The 24,552-nt window shown below is 53.9% G+C and overlaps 9 protein-coding genes across 9 annotated transcripts; 5 read left to right on the top strand and 4 right to left on the bottom strand.

Moving 5' to 3' along the window:
• Nucleotides 1-298: 298 nt before the first annotated feature.
• PG985_000723 (uncharacterized protein) lies at nt 299-754 on the top strand (the record flags this gene model as incomplete). Its single annotated transcript, XM_066820492.1, has 2 exons — nt 299-568; nt 656-754. The coding sequence occupies 2 exons, from the start codon at nt 299-301 to the stop codon at nt 752-754; spliced, it is 369 nt and encodes a 122-aa protein (XP_066691371.1).
• A 451-nt stretch (nt 755-1,205) lies between these two features.
• PG985_000722 (uncharacterized protein) lies at nt 1,206-2,296 on the bottom strand (the record flags this gene model as incomplete). The annotated part of the gene is made up of 2 exons (XM_066820491.1): nt 1,206-1,895; nt 2,039-2,296. The coding sequence occupies 2 exons, from the start codon at nt 2,294-2,296 to the stop codon at nt 1,206-1,208; spliced, it is 948 nt and encodes a 315-aa protein (XP_066691370.1).
• A 2,183-nt stretch (nt 2,297-4,479) lies between these two features.
• PG985_000721 (uncharacterized protein) lies at nt 4,480-4,815 on the bottom strand (the record flags this gene model as incomplete). Its single annotated transcript, XM_066820490.1, has 1 exon — nt 4,480-4,815. One exon carries the CDS (start codon nt 4,813-4,815, stop codon nt 4,480-4,482), a length of 336 nt encoding a protein of 111 aa, XP_066691369.1.
• Nucleotides 4,816-5,746: 931 nt separating this feature from the next.
• Nucleotides 5,747-10,165, bottom strand: PG985_000720 (uncharacterized protein; the record flags this gene model as incomplete). The annotated part of the gene is made up of 4 exons (XM_066820489.1): nt 5,747-6,569; nt 6,624-7,549; nt 7,614-7,837; nt 7,894-10,165. 4 exons carry the CDS (start codon nt 10,163-10,165, stop codon nt 5,747-5,749), a joined length of 4,245 nt encoding a protein of 1,414 aa, XP_066691368.1.
• Nucleotides 10,166-13,680: 3,515 nt separating this feature from the next.
• Nucleotides 13,681-15,615, top strand: PG985_000719 (uncharacterized protein; the record flags this gene model as incomplete). Its single annotated transcript, XM_066820488.1, has 2 exons — nt 13,681-13,717; nt 13,919-15,615. The coding sequence occupies 2 exons, from the start codon at nt 13,681-13,683 to the stop codon at nt 15,613-15,615; spliced, it is 1,734 nt and encodes a 577-aa protein (XP_066691367.1).
• An 842-nt stretch (nt 15,616-16,457) lies between these two features.
• On the bottom strand, nt 16,458-16,736 carry PG985_000718 (uncharacterized protein; the record flags this gene model as incomplete). Its single annotated transcript, XM_066820487.1, has 2 exons — nt 16,458-16,516; nt 16,559-16,736. 2 exons carry the CDS (start codon nt 16,734-16,736, stop codon nt 16,458-16,460), a joined length of 237 nt encoding a protein of 78 aa, XP_066691366.1.
• Nucleotides 16,737-17,024: 288 nt separating this feature from the next.
• Nucleotides 17,025-18,335, top strand: PG985_000717 (potassium channel beta subunit protein; the record flags this gene model as incomplete). The annotated part of the gene is made up of 4 exons (XM_066820486.1): nt 17,025-17,145; nt 17,210-17,276; nt 17,353-17,440; nt 17,556-18,335. The coding sequence occupies 4 exons, from the start codon at nt 17,025-17,027 to the stop codon at nt 18,333-18,335; spliced, it is 1,056 nt and encodes a 351-aa protein (XP_066691365.1).
• An 803-nt stretch (nt 18,336-19,138) lies between these two features.
• PG985_000716 (uncharacterized protein) lies at nt 19,139-21,197 on the top strand (the record flags this gene model as incomplete). Its single annotated transcript, XM_066820485.1, has 3 exons — nt 19,139-19,536; nt 19,601-20,218; nt 20,261-21,197. The coding sequence occupies 3 exons, from the start codon at nt 19,139-19,141 to the stop codon at nt 21,195-21,197; spliced, it is 1,953 nt and encodes a 650-aa protein (XP_066691364.1).
• Nucleotides 21,198-22,240: 1,043 nt separating this feature from the next.
• Nucleotides 22,241-23,587, top strand: PG985_000715 (uncharacterized protein; the record flags this gene model as incomplete). The annotated part of the gene is made up of 2 exons (XM_066820484.1): nt 22,241-22,542; nt 22,666-23,587. 2 exons carry the CDS (start codon nt 22,241-22,243, stop codon nt 23,585-23,587), a joined length of 1,224 nt encoding a protein of 407 aa, XP_066691363.1.
• Between the last annotated feature and the right edge of the window lie 965 nt (nt 23,588-24,552).

Raw genomic sequence — 24,552 nt, 5'->3', positions numbered from 1 at the left:
TCCGAACATAGCTCTGCCTTGGAGCTCCCTTTGGGAGGGCCATGTCATGTCATTGACTGGCGGCCTGCTGTGCTTGCTCCCTTTGGGCCGTACCTAGCTTGGGATACATCAATTCTAGCTCGACATTCTTGTCGTTACACGCGCCCTTTTGTTCACCACTACGTACTCGCATCCAACAACCAACTCCGCAACCGGGAGTTCCATTTGAGTAATACCTACCTCTACTTACCTTAGGCACCCTATCCTGAATAGGCATCATCTTTCGAGGCCCTTCCTCCCTTCCCAACCAACTCCAAAAATGGCCGAACCCCAACCCCGCAACCTGCACGAGGGCGCCACCACCGGCGACGTCGAGGATGAGGTGACAGCCGCCAAGTCGGCCGAGGACCGCAAGGCCGCCGCCGCCATGGCCAGCATGGGCGCCAACGGTGCCGACGACGCCGGCAGCGCCGCCGTCGACCAGGAGGCCGCGTCCAAGGCCATGCAAAGCCTGGGCGGCGAGGCCAAGAAGCCCGACGCCGCCGTCCAGAAGAAGGTCAAGGTCGACGCCGCCGACGTGACTCTGCTGGTATGCTCTCCCCTCGTGTTCCTTCCCTTCTCTTTCCTCGTCCCAATTGTTTGTTTAGATTGCTAACGTGGATTTCTTCGGAAATAGGTGGACCAGCTCGATCTCACGAAACCCAAGGCGACGGAGCTCCTCAAGGCCCACGACGGCGACGCGGTCAAGGCCATGAAGGCCTCCATAGCCGTTTAACGAAAAAGCAAAGCTTAGGGCTATGAGCTAGGAACGATTATCTTATGACTGCATGTGGCGGCGTTTTTCTGTTATTGCGTTGTATGGGATTTACAAAGCACGTGTCAAATGGCAATACCCAATAGATATACAAGAGGTTCAAGATATCGAGCTCCGGCAGAGATAGATAACAACCAAGTGTCTCGGAACATTAACATCTTTATTTTTGCTCACGAGTCTAATTCTCATTAATTAGCCGCAAATGGCCAAAGAGTCCTTCCTGCCTGCTGAAATACAACGTAAAGCTCACTGAGTCGAAGATTGCCCTTGACCGTGGGTTCCATCCTCTTAAGGAAATGCTGCTTTCTCAAAATGAAAGGCTGCTCGTGTTGGGTCATCGTGTCCTGCTTTCCCAGCCAAGCAGCCAGATCCACCACTATCACATCATGGCTTTTCCCAGGGGGGTTTCCCGTCAGACAGAGATGATCTGACCACCCTCGTACGCATCACCGGCCTCCAGCTTCGTCCAGGCCTTGACCGCACCGGCCTCAACGCAGATCATGTTTCGGTAGCCATCCTTGGGCGCAAAGTCGCCCATGCCCTGTGCTTTCTCGATCCAGGGGTTCCAAACAACCACATCGCCGAGGTTGTCGCGGACGATGCTGAACTTGGTCTCGCCGCTTTCCGATACGACAACAGGTGTCGAAGGGCTGGCCGGGGAGTACACACGGTCCACCTCGCCGGCAATGGTGACATCTCCAGCCTGCTGCTTCTCCTTGGCACCGTCTACCTTGTCGATGTAGGCAGCCTCTTCGAGTCCGGACACCGAGACCTTGCTGATGTCGCCGATGCGGAAGTACGTGTGCAGCAGGGTCTGGAACTCAAAGGGCTGTTCACCGTCGTTGGTGATGACAATGCCTGTCCGGAGAGCATCCGGCGTCAAGGTGACGCTATATATCAGGGAGAAGGAGAAGGGCCAAAGCTTCTTAGCCTCGTCGTCAATCGTGGCCGTGCTAAGGCCAAAGTCAAGCTTGACCGAGGCATCGGTCTGGCCGGACGACTCGGTCGTCGACTTGCCCAAGAAATCCCATCTGGAGTTGCGAGCAAAGCCGTGTTGCGGCAGCTTGGACGTGGGCTCGTGGTCGGGCGCTGTGCCGAAGACCTGTGGTGGGAGAAGAGAGAGAGGATGATTAGTCATATGTCGTACTGAAAAAGAAAAGAATGTCATGCTCCGACTGGCTCGTTTTCCCCAACTGTTTGCATGGTAGGCAGTAGGGGGGCAAGGGCGAGATCAAAGGTACGTACAGGGAAGACCAGGGGGATACCGCCTCTCACAGCCTTGGAGCCATCGAGCTTGGCAGCTTCACTGAGCCAAAGGCGCTCGTTGCCAGCACGATCCTTCCAGCTGGTGACGGTGGCACCGTGGAGCAAAACCTCGATACTCTCTCCGGAAGGCAGAACAGCGCTGACGCGGGAGTTGTCGTGAGTGATGTTGACCTGGGCCTGTGGGGGAAGGCCGGGCGTGGTCACCAGGGCCTGGGGCTTGTTGGGTCGGTCAACCATTGTGTTGTATTGTCTGTCGTAGGCTGGTTGTCGCGGCAGTGAGGGGATGAATGGAGGGAGTTGAAGTGCCAAAAGTCAAGGAGGGACTTTGATATGTGCGAGGCAGGTGTGCGAATCGAGTTGATATGGACCACCTGTACACAGACAGAGGACCGGGCCTGGGCTGGGGGCTTTCTTTGTGCTGGAACCTGGCTAGGCTCCTAGGTAGGTTGTGATGGATGCTTGGTGGGGTAGCTGTCCGGCGACTGCGGGGTTGCGTTGCTTCGGGATGTGGTATCGAACTGTCAGATGGAGAGACGGGCAGAGAGAAAAGAGTGAGGGGTGTGGGAAAAAAGGGTATTTTGATGGGCAACGGAAAAGAAATCCTTGCTTCAGGGTAAGACAAACTACCACCTAGATGATGGGTAGATGGATGGAGAGAACAAGCTGACCAAGAAACGGTGTCTCAGTTGAAAAGAGGATGAAACATGTGTTGCAGTTAACCTCACCACCGAAGAAATCCAGAGTAGACAATCATTAACATTTATTAACCACCCGTGAACCATATCTACCTACCTACCTAGTAGCGCAGCTTGAGCTTAGGAATTGGCGGGGTAGTCGGTCGGTCTGGTTAGGGATGCATGCTGTTCGTTCCCTCCTTCCTCTTCCCTCTTTCTGCGCCCTTTACCTCCGCTGTCTCTCATGTGAAGGGGTGGTATTGCATCACTCGGTGATGGCCAGCCCAGGTCAGTAAGCGAGCAATGTCCAGTGCGACCAACGAAGCTTCTGCTTCATGTTTCAGGTTGTTGGTTGCTGCAATGTAGGTACGTACATTGTCCGGTCTGCAGCACAGGGGTGCTTGAGTGGTGGGTGGTGGGTGCTCCGGTCGGACGGTCCTCAACCTCAACGACCATCCCTGATTGATGGATGCATCAGCCTACTAACCTACCTAACATACTACAACACTACGGCACGGCGGGCCTTGCGGTATCGACCCGTATTTAGGCGAGCTTTGCCTAAGCAGCAGTAGCAGCATACATGTCAGTTGTTAGCATACCTTGCCTTGTATGCTTGCTTGATTGAAGCGTGGTCGCCTGAGCATTAATAGCAGCATTCACAGTGAGGCAAGCAGTTGGCAGCAAGTAGCAACAGTAGAGTGCATAGCCTAGCTAGCCCGCCCGCCCGCAGCATCCTCGTCTACGGTACTGGCATGGATCGCTTAACACATGCATATCTGCAATTAAGTTACAGTGGGTCTCTCTCCCATCAGCAGCCAAGGTGTCAAGCCGTGTGTTGTACAAACACCAAACACGAGAACTCCCGACAGCCTCCGATTACTAACAAGTAACGTTGGACGCAGCAGAGGGGATCTACCAACATCCGGTCCACCTGGATGTTTGAGCCTGAAGAAAAGCGCAAGCATGCACGCACATCGCACATGGTGCAGAGCAGCTCTGTTTAGTGGTACCAGCATATGTTATGCCCCTAAATATGCTATTATGCCCCACTATGTGATGGCTTCACTTGGCTAGTATCGACACGATATATGCCGGTTGCCACCGTTACAATTCTGGCCAATGAACTTATATTGCACGCAGATTGCTGTGGTATACCTACTGTGGTATTGTGCAGTATCCATCAGCGTTCTACTCTAGACCAAGGCCTTTGTCTCTGGCGGCTACTCGTCCGTGGTGGAAACTCCCTGTAAAGATACCGCCAGTGGCCAAATACATAAAGGCGCCATAAACATGCCCCGAGTTCGGAGTATACGTCTGGCTCAGTGATCCTATCTTTCGTTTCATCAACGCACCACAATGCCGTATCAGACGAGTATGTTTGTGGGTTATAAATTGAACAACATGTTCCTCAGCTAGGTAGGCAAGCCGAACAACCTCACCCCTCGGGTCCAGAATATGTACATATCGGAAGGCTGTTGAATTATCATTTGCCTCAACCCACCTCTTCCAGTCCCCATGCGGCTATTGTGCTTGGTATGTCCAAAACCGCCGGGTGACGGACAATCATTGCTTTGGTACATGTGTTCCTGCCCGTCACCATCGTCGCCTCCGGGCCCACAGTGCCGCTGCCAAGAACCGGTGGGGAGGCGGCGCTACCTTCCCCCCCCCTACTCCTCTAGTCGCCGAGGGGAGGTCTAAGGGGGCCCCGACCTACACATACCGATAAGTCCCCTATAATTTCTACAGTCAACACCGTGCCCGCACGGCGCGACCAAGACGCCGCGCCGGGTGCACGAGGCAGCGGTCCTCGCACTTCTCGAGGACAAAGGAGAGGCCGCGGGCTTTGGCGACGCCCTTGCGCCAGGTCCGGCCGAACAGAGTTCTCCTTCGACCCGTGGCCGGGGCCTGGTTCGCCATCCGACGGTCAGATGATGTCTGCCCGAACAGATCAATCTCCTCAAAATGACCCGGGCAGATGGTGACTCCCCGGGCGTCCTCGCGATGCGCCATGACTCCAGGGTTACTGGTAAGATGGCCGCATGCCTGCTGCTCCCCCGCCTCTTTTTCTGTGGTGGGAGACATCCCGCCAAACCGATTCCGGCGGAGGCGTTTTGCTGGCGTGACGTTTTGTGCTGCAAGCAGTGGACAGCGGACCACGAGGCCAACTTGACTTAACCGGCCGGCCGCTTAATATTTCACAGTCATCGAATGCGAGCGAGTGTGTTTTGATCCGCAACCGCTTGGTTCCATCGAGGCGTGAACGCAGGTGGCGTCCATCCATCTCGAGAATGGATAGAAGACAATCGTGTCTATTTATAATAGACCGTTAAGTCAAGCTCACTGCGAAAACAGTATGTCTGTTCAGGATCACACCTCAGGCTGCTGATATTAGCCAATTCTGAAAGTTGTGTGCTCGCCAATGCCAAGCACAGTTCTAAGGCAGGCAACGTACTGAGGCGTAACTCAACTCAAGCACCCTTCTACCACATATGAGAAGCCTGGCAAGGGCTTGCTCCATCAAATAGCCAATCAAACAATCACGGCGAGGGGCTAGCTATAGTAAAACTCTCTCTCTTCTCCACGTTGTATGTACAAAGGTTGCCTTGCCCCTCGATGCGAACATCCCAATATCATATGTACCCATTATGTATACCTTAACGCCCTCTAGTAAGGGGTAATTTCCTCCCATGGGGGTATTAATCCATGTGAACCCCGTCCATGCCCGTGGCGACCGTCGCCATTCGGTCCCTGTTTTATGTACGCCATGTCCGCTATGTTCATTAATAGTCCTGGTATCATACAGAAAGAAAAGAAAGTTAAAAACAAGAGACTGATGGGAAGCCCTAAACCACATATTCAAGCGAGTCATGATCGCAAAGCAAAGGATGGCAATGGGTAGTCAGCGTGCAAATGAAGCATAGTCGCATCGTCCAGGGAGCCGCCGTCCTCCCCGGCATATTGCTAACGGATCCGTGAGACGCCCGGCTTCATGATTTGATTATGATGGAAACCTTCACTTCCCCCGCGGTTTGGTGGCTTCATTTTCCAGTTTTTCTATGTTTTCCGCCGTCAAGGAATCACCCTCAGGTAATGGACTGGCGAGTGGTAGCGAATTCCCGCCCGCGGCATCGAGCAGTTTGTCGTCGCGAAGTTGCATTGCCAACTCTGCCGTGTCGAGTTGTCGCGAAGACTGTGAGACGGAGTGGTTATTCATGTTTCCGAATGGAAACGTCGTCACATCGTGCGAGCCGTTTCGCGTAAGCGGCTTCGGCGTTAGCAGGTTGAGTCGGTCATCGTCCGATCTGTCCAGCTCGGCGCTCGACGACGACCGTTCATCTGGTGTGGCCGTTTCGGCGTCGGTATCGTCCAACCCGAACCGTGGTATGTTGGAGCTGACACAATTACCGCCCGATTCCGAGCAATCCGATATCGATTGCTGCGAGTCGTTCTTAACCGGCACTGGCCGCCTTTTGGTTTTGCTCCATCGGACGAGCATCTGCTCTAGAGTTTTGCTCTTGACCGGTTTGGCAAGATAATCGTCCATACCCGCCTTGGTGCACTTTTCGCGATCACCCTGAATCGCCGATGCAGTCATGGCCACTATGGGCACATCACAAGTGAAAGCTCTGTAGGGAAGATGGTGTCGAAGGATGTGAGTGCACTTGTAGCCGTCGATCACCGGCATCTGAACGTCCATCAGAATGATGTCGGGTTTGTTGAGCTTGCCTTCTTGCGAGGCATCGAGATATTCGAGTGCTTCTTTGCCATTCCATGCAGCGTCCACCTTGAAGCCCAGTTTTTTAATGGTCTTCGTGGCAATCTGCTGGTTTATAGCACTGCGATACACGTCAGCCGGGGAGCTAGGGGCAGACAGACATCAAGATACTTACTTATCTTCCACGACAAGGACGCTAATGTTTGCTCGGTCTGACATCGGCATCTCTTCTTCGCCTGTGTGAAGCGCGGACAAAAGTCTGCTTCGTAAGGGGGACCGATTTTTATCCACCGGTCCGTTAAGTAATTCTCCTGGCGGGGTGTTGATGGCGTTTTCGTATTCGGAGCTGGTGCATGAAACGCTGAATTCTGACTGCAGCCTATCCGGAAGCGACCCAACCTCCATGAGGGTATCCCCCTGTGGGCACTGTGGCTTGTTGAAAGGAATCCAGAATGTCGCAGTGGTACCGTTGCCGTCCTTCGATTCGAGTGTGATTCTACCTCGCATCAAGTCCAATAGATTCTTGGATATGGTCAAGCCCAGGCCCGTGCCGCCAAACTTTCGTGCTGTTGAGGGGTCACCTTGACTGAAGGGCTTGAAGAGGCGCTTGCGGACTTCTTCGTCGATGCCTATGCCGGAGTCCTCTACAACAAATTTGATTTCGATGATGTCAGGCGTCTCCTTCTCCTTCCAGACGGAGAACTTGACGAATCCTGCATTCGTGAACTTGATACTGTTCGTCAAGAGATTGGTAATGATTTGCCGGACACGCCCAGGGTCGCCCAGTACAACAAGGTCATCGGCTATGTCTCGAGACACATCCGAGTGGAACGCTAGATTCTTTCTTTCGGCAGCGAAACCTAGCATCTTGGACACGTCATGGACGACAACGGACAGAGAGAATTGCACCTCCTCAATGTCAAGACGACCGCTTTCGACCTTGGAGAAATCCAGGATGTCGTTGATGACTGTGAGTAAGGCATTGGCCGACCTAATGATGTTCTCCGCATACTCTCTTTGTTCCTCTCCAAGGGGCAGGTCAAGCAGAAGTTCAGCCATGCCAATGACACCAGTGATGGGCGTCCGGATTTCGTGAGACATCTAAGCGGGAAAAAAACGATGAGCATTCCTGGACGCGAGTAGGCAGCGGCATAGGGAGACTCACATTTGCAAGGAACTGGCTTTTCAGGCGGCTTGCCTCTTTCGCGGCTGCTTCATTAGCCAGAAGCTGTTTCTTCTCCTTGGCTTGAGCCTTGAGGTCTAGTTCGCGTTCCTTCAATTCCGTGACATCCATGATAACTCCAATGACAGATTCCACTCGAGAGCCAGACGGGCCCGCCGGCTTCTTGGAGAATGTTGGAATGAAACGAGTTCGGAAGAAGTGGGAGTCTGTTGGCATTCGTTAGTACTGACCAACCCAAGAGAAGGCCATAGAGACGACGCACCTATCTCGTGTTCCTGGACCATCTCCCGCATCTTTTTGCCTGCAAGCAGTTCTTTGACGGGCTTCAAGAAACCAGGGATATCGCCTTTGCCAGCTCGTGTGCTGAGGTCACTGAATACATCATCAACATCCTTCCCTATATATCTCGATCCGTCCCTAGAGTCATCTTCCTCGTTATCGATGGTGCCGTCTTTGATCCCGTTCCAGATGAGAGCGCCCTCAATCATGGTGACTTTGCCCTTTCGGTCCACCGAGAAGATGGTCGTCTGAGCGTGAGAAAGTACGCTGAGAAGCTGTTGGCGCATCTGCTTGGCTTCGAGCTTTGCCTCAAGACTCTCGTGCACGTCAGTACAAGTGCCATACCACTTCTCAATCTCTCCGGTATTCTTATTTCTCAGGGGTAGTGCACGACCGAGCATCCACCTCCATTCACCATCCTTACTCCGACACCGATACTCTGTGACATATGGATCACCCGTGGCCAAGCTATGACTCCACTTGCGATTAGTTAAGGGCATGTCGTCAGGATGGAACGGGCTCTTCCACCCAAGGCCCAACGAATCGTCGGGGGATAACCCCGTGTAGTCGTACCAACGGCTGTTGAAGAAATCGTGCATCCCTTTCGCGTTTGTGGACCATACCATTTGAGGCATCGTATTGCAGATTAGTTTGAACCGCTCCTCGTCCAGCTCTTTGATGTTGGTGATTTCTTGTGCCATGGACGTAACATCTCGGCATGTTATGACTCCCGCCAACATCTCTCCAGTCGTATCGTCCTTGATGATTTCGCCAAGAACATCAAAAACTATCCGGGAGTCCTTCCGCGGGTGGCGCATACCGACTCGCATGCTTAAAAACGGCTTCCCCGTCCTGATGAGGACGGCTATAGGGAATTCGGAATAGTCAAATTTACGCGTAAAATTCTCATCGTATACTTCCCATTTCGGCAGAACATCAAGCCCTACTCCATAGTCGCCATCGACCTCGTTTGGATCCACAAAAAGTTCCCTCGCGGCGGCGTTCATGACAGGAGCACTGCCGTCTTTCCACATGCCAAGAATTGGCATTTGCGTATTGTCCAAGAGCGCATCTTTGATGGTAGTCATTTTCTGAAGTAGGGTCGGCGTGCTGCTAAGCGATGTTCTCGATGGGGGGCCCAAAGGCGGGAAAGGACTGGACGACATGGAAACCGCGCTTGGGCTGACTCTGTAAAGCGGAGAGCCGGAGTCGTGACCGGAGCCGGCCGAAGGTGGGTTCGAATTCGAAATTGTCCTGCGATCAGCCGCCTCCAATACCGACATCGATGGACGAGGCACCGATTTCCGTGGCGGAGGCGGGTGGGTGGCAGCGCTTTCGGTACTGGTAAATGTTAAGACAAAGTACGTCTGGTTATCCTCAACCTCAAATATGGTGACTATCATCTTTGCATAGACTTGGTTGGCCGACTTTTTCGTGGCTGAGTGAACTGGTCTGGCAGTGGCCTGTGACGTGACTACAACTTCAATGGCCGAGTTGGGTGGCGGCGACGAGTTCAGACCGGCAAAGCCAGAGAACCCCTCATTCTGGCTGCGATTGCTGTTTTCTGGTGTGCTGGGAACGGCGTCGCTCGCCTTGGCGCCTTTTGAGGTGGGAATGGCGTCGCCTACAGCAGCCTCGGACTTGCAGAGGGTAGGACTGCTGTCCCGTTTGGCATGCATCTCGCCCACCAAGGAGTCCAGTAGCGATTCCCAGGATACCCACACAGGCCGACCATCTTGAAGCATGTCAACGCCAACTTGGGGTAAGGTCTGTCCCCGGAGTCTTTCAAAAGCCGTGGGGCCATCGTCTGCCAGATCAGGTGACTCGCCGGTCATTCCTAGCAGCCGGCCCATCGCCTCGTTGGCCAAGACCACGGTCTTGAGATTGTTCAAGACCAGTAGAGGAACGGGTAAGTATTGCATCGTGGAGAAGGCGAGCTGCCCCGGCGAGATGTAGGGCATCGATAGCCTAAAGGGACTTGCCGATGCCGATCTTCTTCCCTTGGGGGACATGATTGGCGTGTCTCGCAGGGAACGATTCGCGCTCATGGCCGCCAGTGCGCCGTCGTGACTCCGTGCGATTTCAGGCAGCCGACGGGCGCGTTGTGGAATGTTCTCGTTCGGGGGCGAGGAATCTGGCAGAGGGGTCGACAGCGGATCGCCAAAAGGCGAGGGCTCCAAGGCCATCGGTCCCGGGCTCGACGAGCGCGTGTGGCCGGAGTTGTGAGCACGTAAGGGAGGAGGTTCGGGTGCCATTGTGTCGTCGAGCGCCGCGGCCCCTAAGGGATTGAAGGGGAGTTCAAACGAGAGCCCATCAACGGTTGGTGGTGCAGGCAAAGGTACCTAAACATGCGGGAAAGTGGGAAGGGATGGGATCAGGGGTGACGTCGTGTGGCAGAGTATAGGTGTGTGCGCTATACGCTGGAGAGTTTGTTTGAGTTGCTGCTCGAGACCGAAGCTCAGACGAAGGAGCTTTGCCAGACTGACAGGCTTTGCGATGGTTGCAGGAAGCACCGAGAGCACTTGAGAGCAACCGAAATCGTTGGACTGAGCAGAAGGAAGTGTGCCGTCGTTTGTAAGATCTAGACCCTAGATTTAGTGGAGAGCTGCTGGGTCTGGGCTGGGCCTTTTGCAAGCAAGGTCTTGGAGTCAGTGGACTGGCTGGAAGAATATGCTGGAGTTGCTGCACAAGGCCCGATTGTGGTGGTTGACCCCCAGCAACGATCAGTCAAAGCCTTTTTTTTTTTTCCGTGCCTCAAAGTCTGCAAGTCTGGATGGCTGAGTCCAGTCTCCCAGTTCAGGCTCTGACGATGCCGAAAGTTTTTGGAAAACTGGTCGTTTCGGTATGCCCTGCTACGCTACAGTGTTCCCTCGGCCGTCCAGAAGATAGTGGGATGGGATGGGATGGTGTCCATCAAATGTACCAAACATTTAAGCTTGAAGGATCCCCCGGTCTGATCATGGCGGGGGTGTGATGTAACTGCAGGTAGGGCGGCGAAGACCAAAACGCTGCCGTACCGTGGCGGCGACCCAGTTATTCGCTCAGAAAGCTAACATGGATGTCGGTAGTGTGAGGAGCTAGTCTTTTCAGCTGTTCGTACTGTAGAGGCGGCATGTGCTGTGGATGGATTTGCTTAGCTACATATGTAGGCTACGTTGCTATGGTCTACCCAAGGCCGGGCCGGGCTGGTGAGCCCTATGGTAGGCTGCCCAAGGAGGCGGTATATGATATTATAGAGTTGTATAGGCTTGTCGGGACATAGGGCAAGCAGCCGATCACGGTTATGATATACATATGTGCCCATATATGGATATATCCCCAGAATTCATTCGTACTGTACGCATGTAGGCCATGTATCAACTGCGGCAGGGGGGCAGCGGAATGGGGTGTTTGATTGCCCCATTGTGTAAGGTAAGTGAGGTACAGTAAGTACTACCTACCTAGGTGGTAGGGGAATATCAGATGCTGGTGCACGTACATGATTGAGTGATGGTCAGGTAGGCATTAGGCATGACTTTGGACGAACCCAGCACCAACACACAAAGGTACCTATGCGAGACAGAGGCTGGCTGGACTGGCGTGGAGGAATTCCATGTTGATACCTAACTTGCGCTGTCTGCAAACTTCCGGATTGACCATTGACCGGCATTAGGTATTACCGCCAGCCGCTTAACAAAGTGGGATGCGCTGCACTGCCCACCAACTTGCAACTAACAGTTGCAGCCTACCGGTGCGGTGTGCTGGGAAGTGGCCGTTTGCAGTCCCCGTGCCCCGATTCCTAAACATACCAACATTGAAAACTAACAGAAAAAGTGGCTCACCTATATCTGCTATAAAAACGAGGGCATATGTACATAAGTATGTATTACAAATGCCCAAGGTGTGTACATTGATCAATGCTTTCACACGGAAGCCAGTTGATCTGGCCACCATTCATCGCATAGACGGCACCTGGCTCGCAGCAAGATCGGGTTTGTGGGAGCCAATCCGCCTAGTATCGTGCCCTAAAGTAGCTAACCTCCTAACCAACATGGCAGCAGCTACGACACACGGCGTTGCCCAGTAGCAAGCAGCGTGGCAGGTGGAATGGGGACTGGTTGCTCGATCGTATCGTATGCGAGCATGCGCAGCATGACAAGCATGGGCTACTGGCTACTGCTCTTTCGATGCTGTACCTAATTCTCAGCATCCATCGTTGTTGCGGACCTGTGCTAAAGCGGGGGGGCCTTTTTAGAATTGCCCGGACTTGTCCCAAGGGGGAAAAGTCGGTGGGTGCCATGCGTATTATGAAAATCCCGTACCTCTGGAATGGCTGATCGCATGCATATTGGGAAAGAAATGGATCGCCGATCAATGCCGGCCTGGCCACGTCTAGTCTGGAATTCCCCCCCCCGTACGGCTCGCCAGCTCGCCCTTAGCCGTTTAGCGTCGCAAACCATAGGATGCGGCCGCAATTGAAAACCAGTATGGCATGATCGCGTCGCTGAGGCTTTTGCCTACCTACCTCCTACCATTTCTTGGCTTAAACATTGAAAGAAGGCGAGGCAGACGGGGGGTTGGGGAAACACCAGGAAAAAGAAAGGTGAAGCGGGAATTCGCTGCTGTCGCAATACTCCAGACGAAGACCTAAAATTAAAATACAGGAGGGCGAGTGTAAACCTAATCTGAGGACAGACATGCATAACGACTGAGATTACATCAAGCGCACACAGGCAGGCGCCGTGTAAGTTAAATGTGAGACGTAGTGGTACGGGAATACTGCAAGTCGCAGTTAAGGCTCTGCTCTGGTAACCTTATCGAAAAGAGCTCTGCCTGGGGCCTGGGGTCTAGGCCCGGCTACTGCCTCTGCTGAACGGCATCGTGGCCGCCCGCAGCATACGATTGCATACGATAACAGGGGACGGCCAGGGAAGAGCTACCTAGTCGTCAATAGTACAGAGGACTGCTGGGTCCTCAACCGGAGGGGAAATCAAGTTTTATAGGAAACTCTAATTGACCACACGTACTAGATCCGCTCGAGTTCGCAGATCGACATGTGCCCGCCAGGAAATATCGTAGTACTTGCTGTACAGTTGGGTCCAAGCAAACACTTCCGACGGCCAGAAGTCGACGGCCACCGGGAAAGGTTTGCGATAGTTTCACTTGACACCTCGTTGCGCCCTTCCGACCGGGCACCATACCAGGATTCTGCAAGGTACGCACACACGATGCACCCGGAGGTCGAAGTCTTCAATGCTCTTAGACCCGGGGTAGTCGACCTTGGCGTCTGTGTCAGAGAAGAAAGCCCGGGCATGCGACATTGCAAATCATTACTCCCTTGGGTTTTGATATGCCGGGGGTTCAGTCAGCGGCTTTCTTCAAGTTGGCTCGCTTCTATTAGTATCATCTGATAAGATGCACTGAAGAGTAGGTAATCTGCGTCTCGATTTTTCGAGAAGTCATGACAATTGCATACTCTGCCTTGCACCCGAATGCTGAGCGGAATATTCCAGAGTCGTGCGGAGTACCGTCCGTCATGAGGAACGAGAAACCTCGGCGTTGCAGGGGTCAACCAATCTGCTTGCTTGAGGATTGCGCGATCGACCCCCGCATTGTGCCAATCCCATGAGAGAAGAGACCAAACGTGGGTGAGTGGTGAGCATCGTGACCACTTCTCTGATTTTCTTTCCTTTCTCTCCATGATAGCTGCGCAGTGATGGTATGGTGTCAAACTGAATACAAGAAAAACAATGTCCTCACGTCAGTTCGTGGAGGCACCAAGCCGAAAGAAATGAAATCGACAAGGTCGAATTTGGTGAAGCGCGCCTGTAAGCACCCTTGATTGGCCCCATTGATTGATACTTACGCATCGTGTCGCTGGTTTGCCGAGGATGTTAGGTGTTCGTGTGTGTTGGCGGATGAAGGGTGGGTAGCGTTTTACATTGCGCACCACATTCACTGCTGCATCTTTCATCAGTCCCTGTCTTTCTTGTGATCATGCAGTCTAACGTCCGAGCCTCTCTCTCTAGGTGATGCGTGTAAGATTCGCAAGATCAAATGTTCGGAGACCTCGCCGTGCAATGGTTGCACGGCCTCTGGCATCGCCTGCACGTTCAAGAAGCTGCAAGCAACACGGGGTCCACGTAGTCTGCGTGCCAAGACCATCAAGAAGATTTCAGAGACACAAGTTGACAGCAGCAGCCAAGAGGACACTTCCATCCAGGACCGGTCAACAGAACCGGCGTTCCAGCCAGCCCCGGCCCCTGGTTGTGCAGAGGCGAAACCAAAGCCGGGTTACGGAAGTGACATAAGCTCACTACTTCAAGCTCTCGACGTCTATCAGCTGCGCCTCTATCCGATCTGGCCTATCATCAATGTCGAAGAGATCCGCAATGGGCTAGTCTCTGTGCATGCGGCCTCCTATATTTTGCTGGCAACGGCCATCCGCTTGGCCACTGTAGCCCAGTTGCAAGGAGAGGCTATCTCGCCAGACGACGTGCCTCCTTCCAGTCTGGAGCACTGTGACTCTCTGGATCTGAACGGGCTACGCATTTCGTTCTTCTTGCACATCTATCATGAGAATCAATCGCCCGGTGGAGGGAAATCCCTGATCTACCTGAGGCAGGCCCTCACGCTAGCCCAAATCTTGAGGCTGGATAGAGAAGCATCCTACGCCGGACTTCAGGAATCGGAGCAGGAGATGCGCAGACGGGTACTGTGGCTTCTTTTTGTCACCGAAAGAGGTGTAGCCATGCTACACAAGTTGCCAGTACTACTGAAACCGAACGTTGGTTTTCCGGTCCCGGGGAGCCACGATAGGAACAATGTTTTGCCCGCCTTCCTGAAACTTGTCAATCTATTCTGGGTCTTTGACCAATCCGGTGTCTTCGAGATCCTGCAGAATTCCGACTCGGATCTATCCAACATGACGGCCACCGCCCGGGATTGCCTGGATATACTGCAAACCCGGCTCCAGGACAGTGCGGCGGATTACGAGCCAAGCAACGACATCCAAAAGGCCGACATCTTCGTCACCCGGCAGTGGATGCGCGCAGTGCTTTGGCGGGCGGCAGCAAAGCTGGGAGCCACCTTAACCATCAACCCGGTCCTGGTCGGGAGGGAGTTCCTGGAGTTTGTCTCAAAGCTGCCCCAAGCCGCGCTCGAAGCCCATGGCCCGACCATCGAGGCCAAAACCTACGACATCGCGACGGCCGTGATCGACGCCGCCGTCAACGACCAAGCGTTGGCGACCTCTTCGGTTGACCGTCCCGAGGAGGTCCTCCAGGGCTTGCAGAGCCTCCTTTCGTCCTCGCGCGGCGGGAACAAGGCGTTGCTTGCCTCACTTTACTTCAAAATGGCCTCCACGCCGCTAGAGCTGCCCCCTGTCCTCCCAGGCCCGCGCATCGTCGAAGACGTTACGGACGACGACGTACAATTGGTCTCCGCGGGGTCTCCAAGCGGGCCGGCTATACTACCTTCGGCGTGGGCTGATCTCGAAGACATCCTCGCCAATTCGAGTTTTCTTCGAACGCCGTCAGGCACGGCGTCGCCCAATTACCATTCAATAGAACAGCAGAACCAACAGATGTCGTGGGCCCCACTGGACTTCAGCACGCCGCTAATGCGAACTCCTTCGCCGTTGGATCGCGTGCTCTTCGATCAGTGCCAGACTAGTATGGAAGGCATTATACCACAGCATGTCTGGACCGAGCCACCGCCGTCTTGAGTGTGGTCGGTTCGCAGAAGAAAAATTTCACTTCAAGTAAGCCCTCATGTCAGCCCAAATCGGGCACCAGCAGAGAGCAGGCTTGTAGGTATAGCATGTCGGACATAGCACTGGTAGTGGACCACCACAGTGTTTATAGAGTGGAGTCGACTGACGACGACTACCTAACGGCCAATTCTTGATTTATAGTGCCGCTGTACCATGACGACTCTCACACAGAATCTCGCGAACTCGCGAGCCCACAGCTAAGACGATACGGAAGTTGCCCATACGGTCGGCCCTTTCGGTTTCAGCCGAGAACCGCAAAGCAAGGACCAGCTCCGGCGCAACGTCTTTTCCAGGGGCCCCCTGGCGGGACTACTGACAATAAGGGTCCAGAGGGCGTGGCATTTTGCGATGAACGCCCAACATCCACTCTTGGCAAGCCTTGCTCAACCGTGACGCATCAGCAACCCGGCCCAGTCCACATGGGGAACGGAGCTTACCACAAGAACGACATGAATTGAATGCAGGTCAAGATTCATAGATTCCAGATTCCAGATTCAAAATCCGTTCGGCTTCCCCGGAATCAAGGGAAGGAGACAACACACCAATCGCGAGGCTTGGCTGCCCACACCATGAAGGCATGTGAAGACAGCCTCGCGAGTCGGAATCGGTTCAGGCGCATGGCGAGGGATATACTAGGTATGAATCAATAGTAGCTGCACGGCCGCGTGCCATGTGGCTAGCACGCAAATATGCCAACTTGTCCGCAATTCTTAACTACTACTAGTGAATGTGTGCATGTGGGATCGGATCATGACCCACATCCACCCACTAGCAGCAGGCTCTTGGTACCGAGATCAAAGTAGGCTCTTTTCGTAGTCTTCATTCTCAAGAAAACCGTTGAACTCGGGCTGGGCTGTGTAGTGTTCGTAATAACCTCATCAGCTGTGATTTATACCAAGATCCCATCCATAAGTCTCATGAACTTGGGGCATTGGAGCGATGAGCTCATCGTAGCGACTCCACCCCGTCTTGATTTTGAGCATCTGACCAAAGTCAACTCGGAGGTTTCTCCAGAACAAAGCTCTGTACACAAGGTCGAGTTCGACCTGGAGATTTACGAGAATGCAACCCATCCCAAGATATTTGAACATGGGACCTTGACGCATGCAATGCATACTTTTATATGAGATGAGAATGAAATCCATGTTCGCTCTCCAAGGAGTTACCCGTCCCTGGTTGGTTCCCCGCACCCCGCATCTCATGTTCGATGTCGTGATTTCGTCTCCGAGATTTGCTCCGGGAGATTGGAGAATTGGGGTTTTGCACGCAGTATATTCGGAGTAGACCTCATCCCTCCTTTTGTGTTGGAAGAAATCACGAAACCACTCAACCTTATATATAATCAGCATTTCAACCTAAAAATGGCGTGGGAAGAACCTCGAAAGACCGGTATGGTATACCGCCGCTTAGGCCACTCGGGACTCCATGTCTCGGCTATCGGCCTCGGTGGCTGGCTCACATATGGCGGCCACGTTGGCGATGGTAAGTTGGCCACCATGCTGCTAGGGGCACACTTTGTCAAGACTCTCTAACTGGGTGATAACAGAGAAGACGTTTGAATGCATGAAGCAGGCTTATGACCTTGGTGTCAACTTCTTCGATACCGCTGAGAAGTGAGCCCGTCGCTGCCCTTGATAGTTGCCGTTTGGCCTGAGTCCTAGGGGTAGGGAGCTTACGATTTTATGCTAGCTACACTGCCGGCAAGTCAGAGATCGCCATGGGCAAGGCCATCCAGAAATACGGATGGAAACGCAGCGATCTGGTCATCAGCACGAAGGTCAGCAGAGACCGCACCTCCCTTTTCTCACTCGCGCCATTATGGAAGCTTCAAGAAGAGGGGAGAGAAGGAAGCACTTGATTTGACCATCCGACTGACTCGCAGAGCTATGTAGATCAACTGGGGCGCCGTCAACGGCGAGATCCTCATCAACAACCACGGACTCTCGCGCAAGCACATCGTCGAGGGCCTCCGGGCCTCGCTGGACCGGCTGCAACTCGAGTACGTCGACATCGTGTACGCGCACCGGCCGGACCGGCTGACGCCGATGGAGGAGACGGTGCGGGCCTTCAACCACGTCATCGAGCGGGGCATGGCCTTCTACTGGGGCACGTCCGAGTGGAGCGCCGACGAGATCCAGGAGGCGGCGGGCATCGCGCGGGACCTGAAGCTGATCGGCCCCGTCGTCGAGCAGCCGCTCTACAACATGCTGGACCGCCAGAAGGTCGAGGGCGAGTTCCAGCGGCTGTACCCGCGCCTCGGCCTGGGCCTCACCACCTTCAGCCCCATCAAGATGGGCCTGCTGAGCGGCAAGTACAACGAGGCCGCCGACGCGCCGCCCGCCGACTCGCGCTTCGGCGCCAGCCAGGACCGCTTCGCCGAGTTCATGCGCTCGCAGTACGGCGGCGAGGACTGGCGCGGCAACATCGCCAAGGTGCGCCGGCTCAAGGCCGTCGCCGACAAGCTGGGCGTCACCCAGAGCCAGCTCGCCCTCGCCTGGTGCCTCAAGAACCCCAACGTGTCGGCCGTCATCACCGGCGCCAGCCGGCCCCAGCAGATCGTCGAGAACGTCCAGGCCCTCCGGATCCTCGACCAGCTGACGCCCGAGGTGCTGGCCGAGATCGACGAGATCACGCAGAACAAGGTCTCGCTCGACCCTGCGAGGCAGGATTAAGGGGGAAATCAAACCTTAGAGGAAAACACGGTGGTAGCAGGCATAGCTGTACTGATCACTAGAATATGCGACTGTCATTCGTCCAACACGAAACTCCGTTACAGAAACCGCGCTGTCTTCTGATTGGTCTCGATGCAATAAGCAGTAGTTGGTCGAGGCCGATCCAATATGTGCCAAGATCTGTTTAACCGAATATCGCGAAGCTCGACAGCCCCAAGATCTACAGTCCATCCATTCCCGGATGCGGGGTGAGCTGGCGTTCTTTCCTTTTCCTGCATGCCAATCCTACAGCAAATTGCCGATATAGTGCCTTCCTTTTCTCATTGTCGTATAGTGCCGAGATCCGCGAGTATAGTCTGCATACTGTCCCTTATTTGAAACCGCGAAACAGATAAAAGAAATATGACCAGTGTTGTGGACAACACTTACCTCCGTTTCATGCAGGATTCGGGCTTGAGGGCCATACTTTGGTATAGGTGTAAGCGGAATCCCACCACCCCCAGGTCAGCCTCTGCCTCCCATTGGCTCGTGTGTATGACTGCATACTCGTCACACTCTATAATCGACGGCACTCGCAAGCATACTCTGTGTGACCCCGCTTATGCACCATCCGTATAGGCACGGGATACTCTGGCCGGGATGGGCGCCCAGCCAGCACTATATACGGCATATGGCCTTGCGGGGAAGCAACTCCCGAGACAGATCAAAGTGATATAAAGAGCTGGAGTTGATTTCCCGTGTTGGGTCCAAGTTTCGTGTTTGCTGTCCCATCAGATAGATACTGTTTGCTAGTGTTGCCCAATATGCATACTCGTATCGTCAAGGCTGTTGCCTTCTCCCTCGTGCTTTCGCTGGTGGATGCGCGGCGAGTAGATCTGGGGAAGCGGAGTGGTGCCGCTATCACGCGTGTGACCGCGGACTCGGTCGCCGGGGCACCGTGGTTTGAGTACGAGAAACACCAGCTTGTCCAAGACTCGATTGCTTTGGACTCTGGGCCGCGACTACAAGCCGGCGAGTGCAGGACTTTCCCCGGGGATAGCTCGTGGCCGTCGGAGAGCGACTGGTCTGACCTCAATGACCTTCTGAATGGCGCGCTCATACAGACAGTCCCCGTTGCCGCACCCTGCTACAAGGATTGGGGTGTTTACAACAAGGAGCAGTGCGACGTGATTAGGGTCAATTTCTCCAACCCCTATTTCCAGTAAGTCTGACCCTCTTTCTGATTGTGCTTTGGGTATGGACTGATACTGACCCTGTATCACCAGTGAGGCGGATCCAACATCGACCATGTGGCCAGTCTGGCAAGGGAGGTCCTGTCTCCCGTCCGACGACCCGGACGGCATCTGCAGCCTGGGAGGATACCCCGTCTACGCCGTCAACGTCAGCACCGTCGGCCACATCCAGGCCGCGCTGACCTTTGCGCGCCGTAAGAACCTGCGGTTCGTCATCAAGAACACAGGCCACTGCTACCTGGGCAAGTCCAACGGCGCCGGCGCCCTGAGCGTCTGGATGCACAACCTGAAGGACATCGAGTTTCTCCCGGACTACCAGAGCGACGGCGGGAGCTACCGCGGCACGGCCCTCAAGGTCGGCGCCGGCGTCACGGTCCGCGAGGTCTACGAGGCGGCCCACCGGTACGGCGTCAGTGCCCTGGGCGGCATTTGCGAAAGCGTCGGCTTCGCGGGCGGCTATGTTGCGGGGGGTGGCCACACGCCCCTTTCCGGGCTCTATGGCATGGCCGCGGACCAGGCCCTGGCCTTTGAGGTCGTGACTGCCGACGGAGAATTTGTGACGGCAAGCGAGACGTCCAATCCCGACCTGTACTGGGCATTGCAGGGCGGAGGGGGCAGTACGTACGGCGTCGTGACCTCTGTCATTGTTCGGTAAGTCATATCAACAACACACATATTCTGGGACTCTCCCAGGACTTCGTTAGAACTGACAGAACGCTCTAGAGTCCATCCCAAGATCTATAGTGTCATGTCCACGTTCGATTTCAACACGTCGCCCACGCTCTCCAACGAGACCTTCTTCGCCGGGATCCAGGCCTACCTGGAATACTTCATCCCCTTCACCGACGCGGGCACCTACTCCTACTTCGCCATCGTCTTTGCCAACGGCACCTACACGTTCCAGATGCAGCCCTTCTTCGCCCCCAACCACACCCTGGCCTCCTTCCAGCGCCTCGCCCAGCCGCTGTTCGACCAGTGGGCCGCGCTGGGCATCGACATCACGCCCAACACGACGGCCTACGACGCCTTCCTGCCGGCCTACCTCGACAACTGGAGCATGCAGACCGAGGTCGGCGCCTCCGTCGTGGGCGGCACCAACTCCCTGCCGAGCAACCGCCTCTTCCCGCGCGCCAACTTCGCGGACCCGGCCCGGTTCAACGCGACCTGGGCCGCCATCGCGCAGCACATGGCCGGCGGGCACCGCATCATCGGCTACCACCAGGCCCCGCGGAACCGGCTGGGCGTCGACAACGGCGTGAGCTCCGCCTGGCGGTCCGTCGTCGCGTTCCTCATCACGGGCGCCGACATCCCCGCCGGGGCGACCGCGGCCCAGCTCGCGCAGGCTGGCGAGGAGATCGACGCCATGATGGGGCCCTGGCGCGACGTGGCGCCCGCGGGCGAGGGCGGCGAGGACGGCGGGGGTTCGTACCTGAACGAGGCTAATGTCATGGAGCCCGATTGGCAGACGAGCTTCTATGGGGAGCAGTACCCGAGGCTCTTGCAGATCAAGCAAAAGTGGGATCCCACGGGCGTCTTCTATGCTACGACGGGAGTGGGCAGCGAGGGGTGGGAGCTCCGTACAGAAGGGGAAGGGCTGCCGACGCAGAACGGTAGACTATGTCGAGTGTAGTGTCAATCTTCCTGGTCAGCAGAGAACACTTCGAATAGCTATTCGAATTTGACTGTTTGCCCAAGTATCCGGGGTTTGCCGGCCCATTGACTAGCATCATGATTAGTGAACAACATTTCTCACACCCCTGACCACTTACACATCGAGACAAGTGCCGGCAGTAAGTGAAATGAAATTTACTGCTAGAGCCAACATATGGCGGTTCGAGTAGTTGGCGCCTCGAAGGCCCGCCGGTATCAATCTCGGAAGCGGGAATTGGTGAAGGCCGTGTATAGATAGCTCATTATGACAACGTGGTGAAAGCCACCATCGGGTAGAATTGGGAGTTCTCAATATAGCAGAAATTGCAAACCACAAAGCTCAACGCGGAGTGTATGCCTTTCATCAAATAGGGGTAAGTAACAGAGGGCACCATTGAGTCAGGAGTCAAATACCAAAAGGGAGATTGCGTCCGCTTATGTCTTTTGATACCTGTTCAAGGTCAACATGGCATTCCACCGAGCTCATAATGACACCAACAACGCTCTTGACAGGGGTTTGTTCCCTACAAACAACTTCAGTGTTGGAGATTACCTCTTCTGGCCTTCGTATGCCGCATTCAGAGCTCGGAATGAATACACCAAATACTCGAATTCCCCCTGAATCGAGGCAAAGGGTTGGTTGTAAAGCAGGCAAAAGAGGTTTAGCTGTACTAGGTGTTGCTGACCTATGAGTTGTCATCACCTCAAAATTGCCGATAGCTGGAACTGCATTCTCAACATTCCTCGGTTGTAATGTCAAGGATTTTGCTGGAATGCATCTAGAAACTTGGTCTGATATCTAGTTTTCCTGCAACATTCTATCTGCAAACCATGGGTTTGGTAAAATTTCACCGAATCCAGTAAGTTTGCCCTCGGATGAACAGAAAGCCAACCCCCCTTCCCTCATACATGATTCAAACAAAGGTACTCTCCGCCTCACGTAGACAGAGCTGGCTATAAGTATCTGTGTCATCATGTTCAATCCAGAGAATAGAACTCTACAAACCATTAAACACTTCGAAAATGCATCGAACCAGGACTTTCCTGGCTACCATACGAGACAAGGACCCGAGATGGCTTCGGGATCATGTCCTTTTCCGTTTCAAGCCACTGACCGAGGAGGAGCTCGAGAATAAGACCAAACAAGAGAGAGCTCAGATAATCGTCCCGAGGCTGGATGCACTCAACCCATTACCACTAGTCGGCTACTTAGCTGATAGTTTCCACCCCGAGATCAACCCCTTCGAGCTTGATTATTCACTGCTCACTGGGTGGCTCGAAAAGTATCCAGGCCCCCCTCCTGATGGATATGTATTCCCATTTGAGTAAGTAAGACCGGACCATCTTGAAAGCCCTCGCTCTGAACATTTATACAAAACAATACCCGAATCTGGGATTAACCATGTGAGTCCATACAGGGAACTCAGGGATTTAAAATGGGGCCACAGCGGGCGGCTCACGGGATATATGCTGCGTGATCTATACAAACGTGGTTTTCCAGACGATGACGAGGAGATGATCGCCAGGCAGAAGGACGTGGAAAAGCTTGTATCGGACAAGGACGGCTACAGGACGGGATCTTGGTTCAAGCCGCCTCTTCCTGAAAACAGCAAAGAAAGACTACTTGATCTGGCAACCCGGCAGGAAATCTTGAGAACATACCAATGGGCATGTTCGCTCTGGGAAGAACATCCCCAACACAAAGCACTGAAGGAATCTTTCGAGGCATTGTCCGCGAACCTGGGTAGTACAACAATTAACAAACTAGTGTGCATTGGCTTGGGGTCGCTCAGCCCGCCCCCTTACCATACCCTCGAGGAGCTGAGGGAGGCACATGAGGAAGCAAAAAAGATGAAGAAGGAAGTCTATTTCGGATATTATTACCTCCGCCCCTACTTCCAGCACCTGGCGGCTCAGACAGTTGCCCAGCTCTTGAAACACCAAAACGACGGCAAGCCACTCGATCTATACGTACAAGATATTGGCTACCGAGAGGACGACATCCAAGTCTTGGAGAACGATGTCGGCGAGCTCGGAAATAACCACGGCCAAGGCAACTTCACCGTCCTGGATGGCAGTCCGAACAGCCACGAGGGGCTTCTCAAGATAGACCCCGAGACCTTCGTCTTCACCGTACAGCCGACCATGCCCCTGAGACAGATGATCTGCGAAATCAGCTCCCCAGCTGCAATTCTGTGTCTTGAAATCGAGGGCAACGGGGAATCGGACGAGGATCTCCAGACCTTCAAGGTTCTGCAAGCCAAACCAAACGAAAAACAAAGACAGTCCGCGGGCCTTCTTCTGCCTGGACCACACTTGTATTTAGCCCGCCCCCCTTTGCAGTCTTACTCTACCGTGAAGCTGACCTGAGCAATGAAATACAGCAAGGATCCTGAGGTACCAGTAGTCACGAAGAAGTTGGGTGATAGATATATCAGACATGCACACCCCTCCAACCAAGGGTTTCTCGAGGGCCACATGAATAGCTTTCTGGGGTCGTCGTACGATGATCCGTCCCGAGTAAGGCTTGAGAGTGCAATATATTACCGAAAGCCCATTCAGTGGCATGTGGCTCGGGGCATCGACACAAATTGAGGATTCCCTATTCATAAGTTCGGAACAAGGGGCGTCAGGGCTTTTGCATCTACTTTCTTCTTCTTTTCTTTTTTTTTCTTCTCTTCTTTTCTCGATTCATACCAAGGATCCTGGGCAGAAACAAAAGACTCACAAAGATAGGGATATTGCATTTCCTCACAGAATCAGGTGGGCATTCATGAATTTTACCCTGTGTGCTATGGCTGTCTTGACCACGATCATTCATCACTCTCTTTTCGAATCCTTCTGTTTAGGGAATTAATATAGTCACTCCTTTGTCCTTGCCCTGCGTCTCTGACCATATTCGGCTTTGTTACGCCTCTCACGATCACTCAGCAATCTATGACTGACTATACTTGTTAAGCAACGCAAGATCTGAACTTCAAAATCTGATGTAGTTAGTGCAAATTCAGTGATAAATTCTGGAGAGAACAACGGCCTACAGGCGTATATGAAGAAGAACAAAAAACAGTCTGCCCCTCACGCTAGGACCTTTTGCGCTTTATTTAGTCGGTATGACCGTTCGATTGCTGTCATCATACTAGCGAGTTCCTTTCAACCTGCATGAAGGTTTAATTGCAATAAACGATTGCTTGAATTGGGTATCTATCAAAGGCCAATACCAAGAAGGGCTGAAGTAGAGCTTTCCCTAGACCCAACATCCAGACTCCTTTCCCCATTACTCCTTGATCATGAATTCTCACGCGCTCGACGTCATACCACTCTTTTCTTCCTTCCTC

Source organism: Apiospora marii (genome assembly GCF_038362585.1).
Source record: "Apiospora marii strain CBS 49790 chromosome Unknown utg000001l_segment0_segment0, whole genome shotgun sequence".
NCBI lineage: Eukaryota > Fungi > Ascomycota > Sordariomycetes > Amphisphaeriales > Apiosporaceae > Apiospora > Apiospora marii.
Note: the sequence above shows the minus strand (reverse complement) of the source record. Positions and strands in the feature narration are given on the sequence as shown.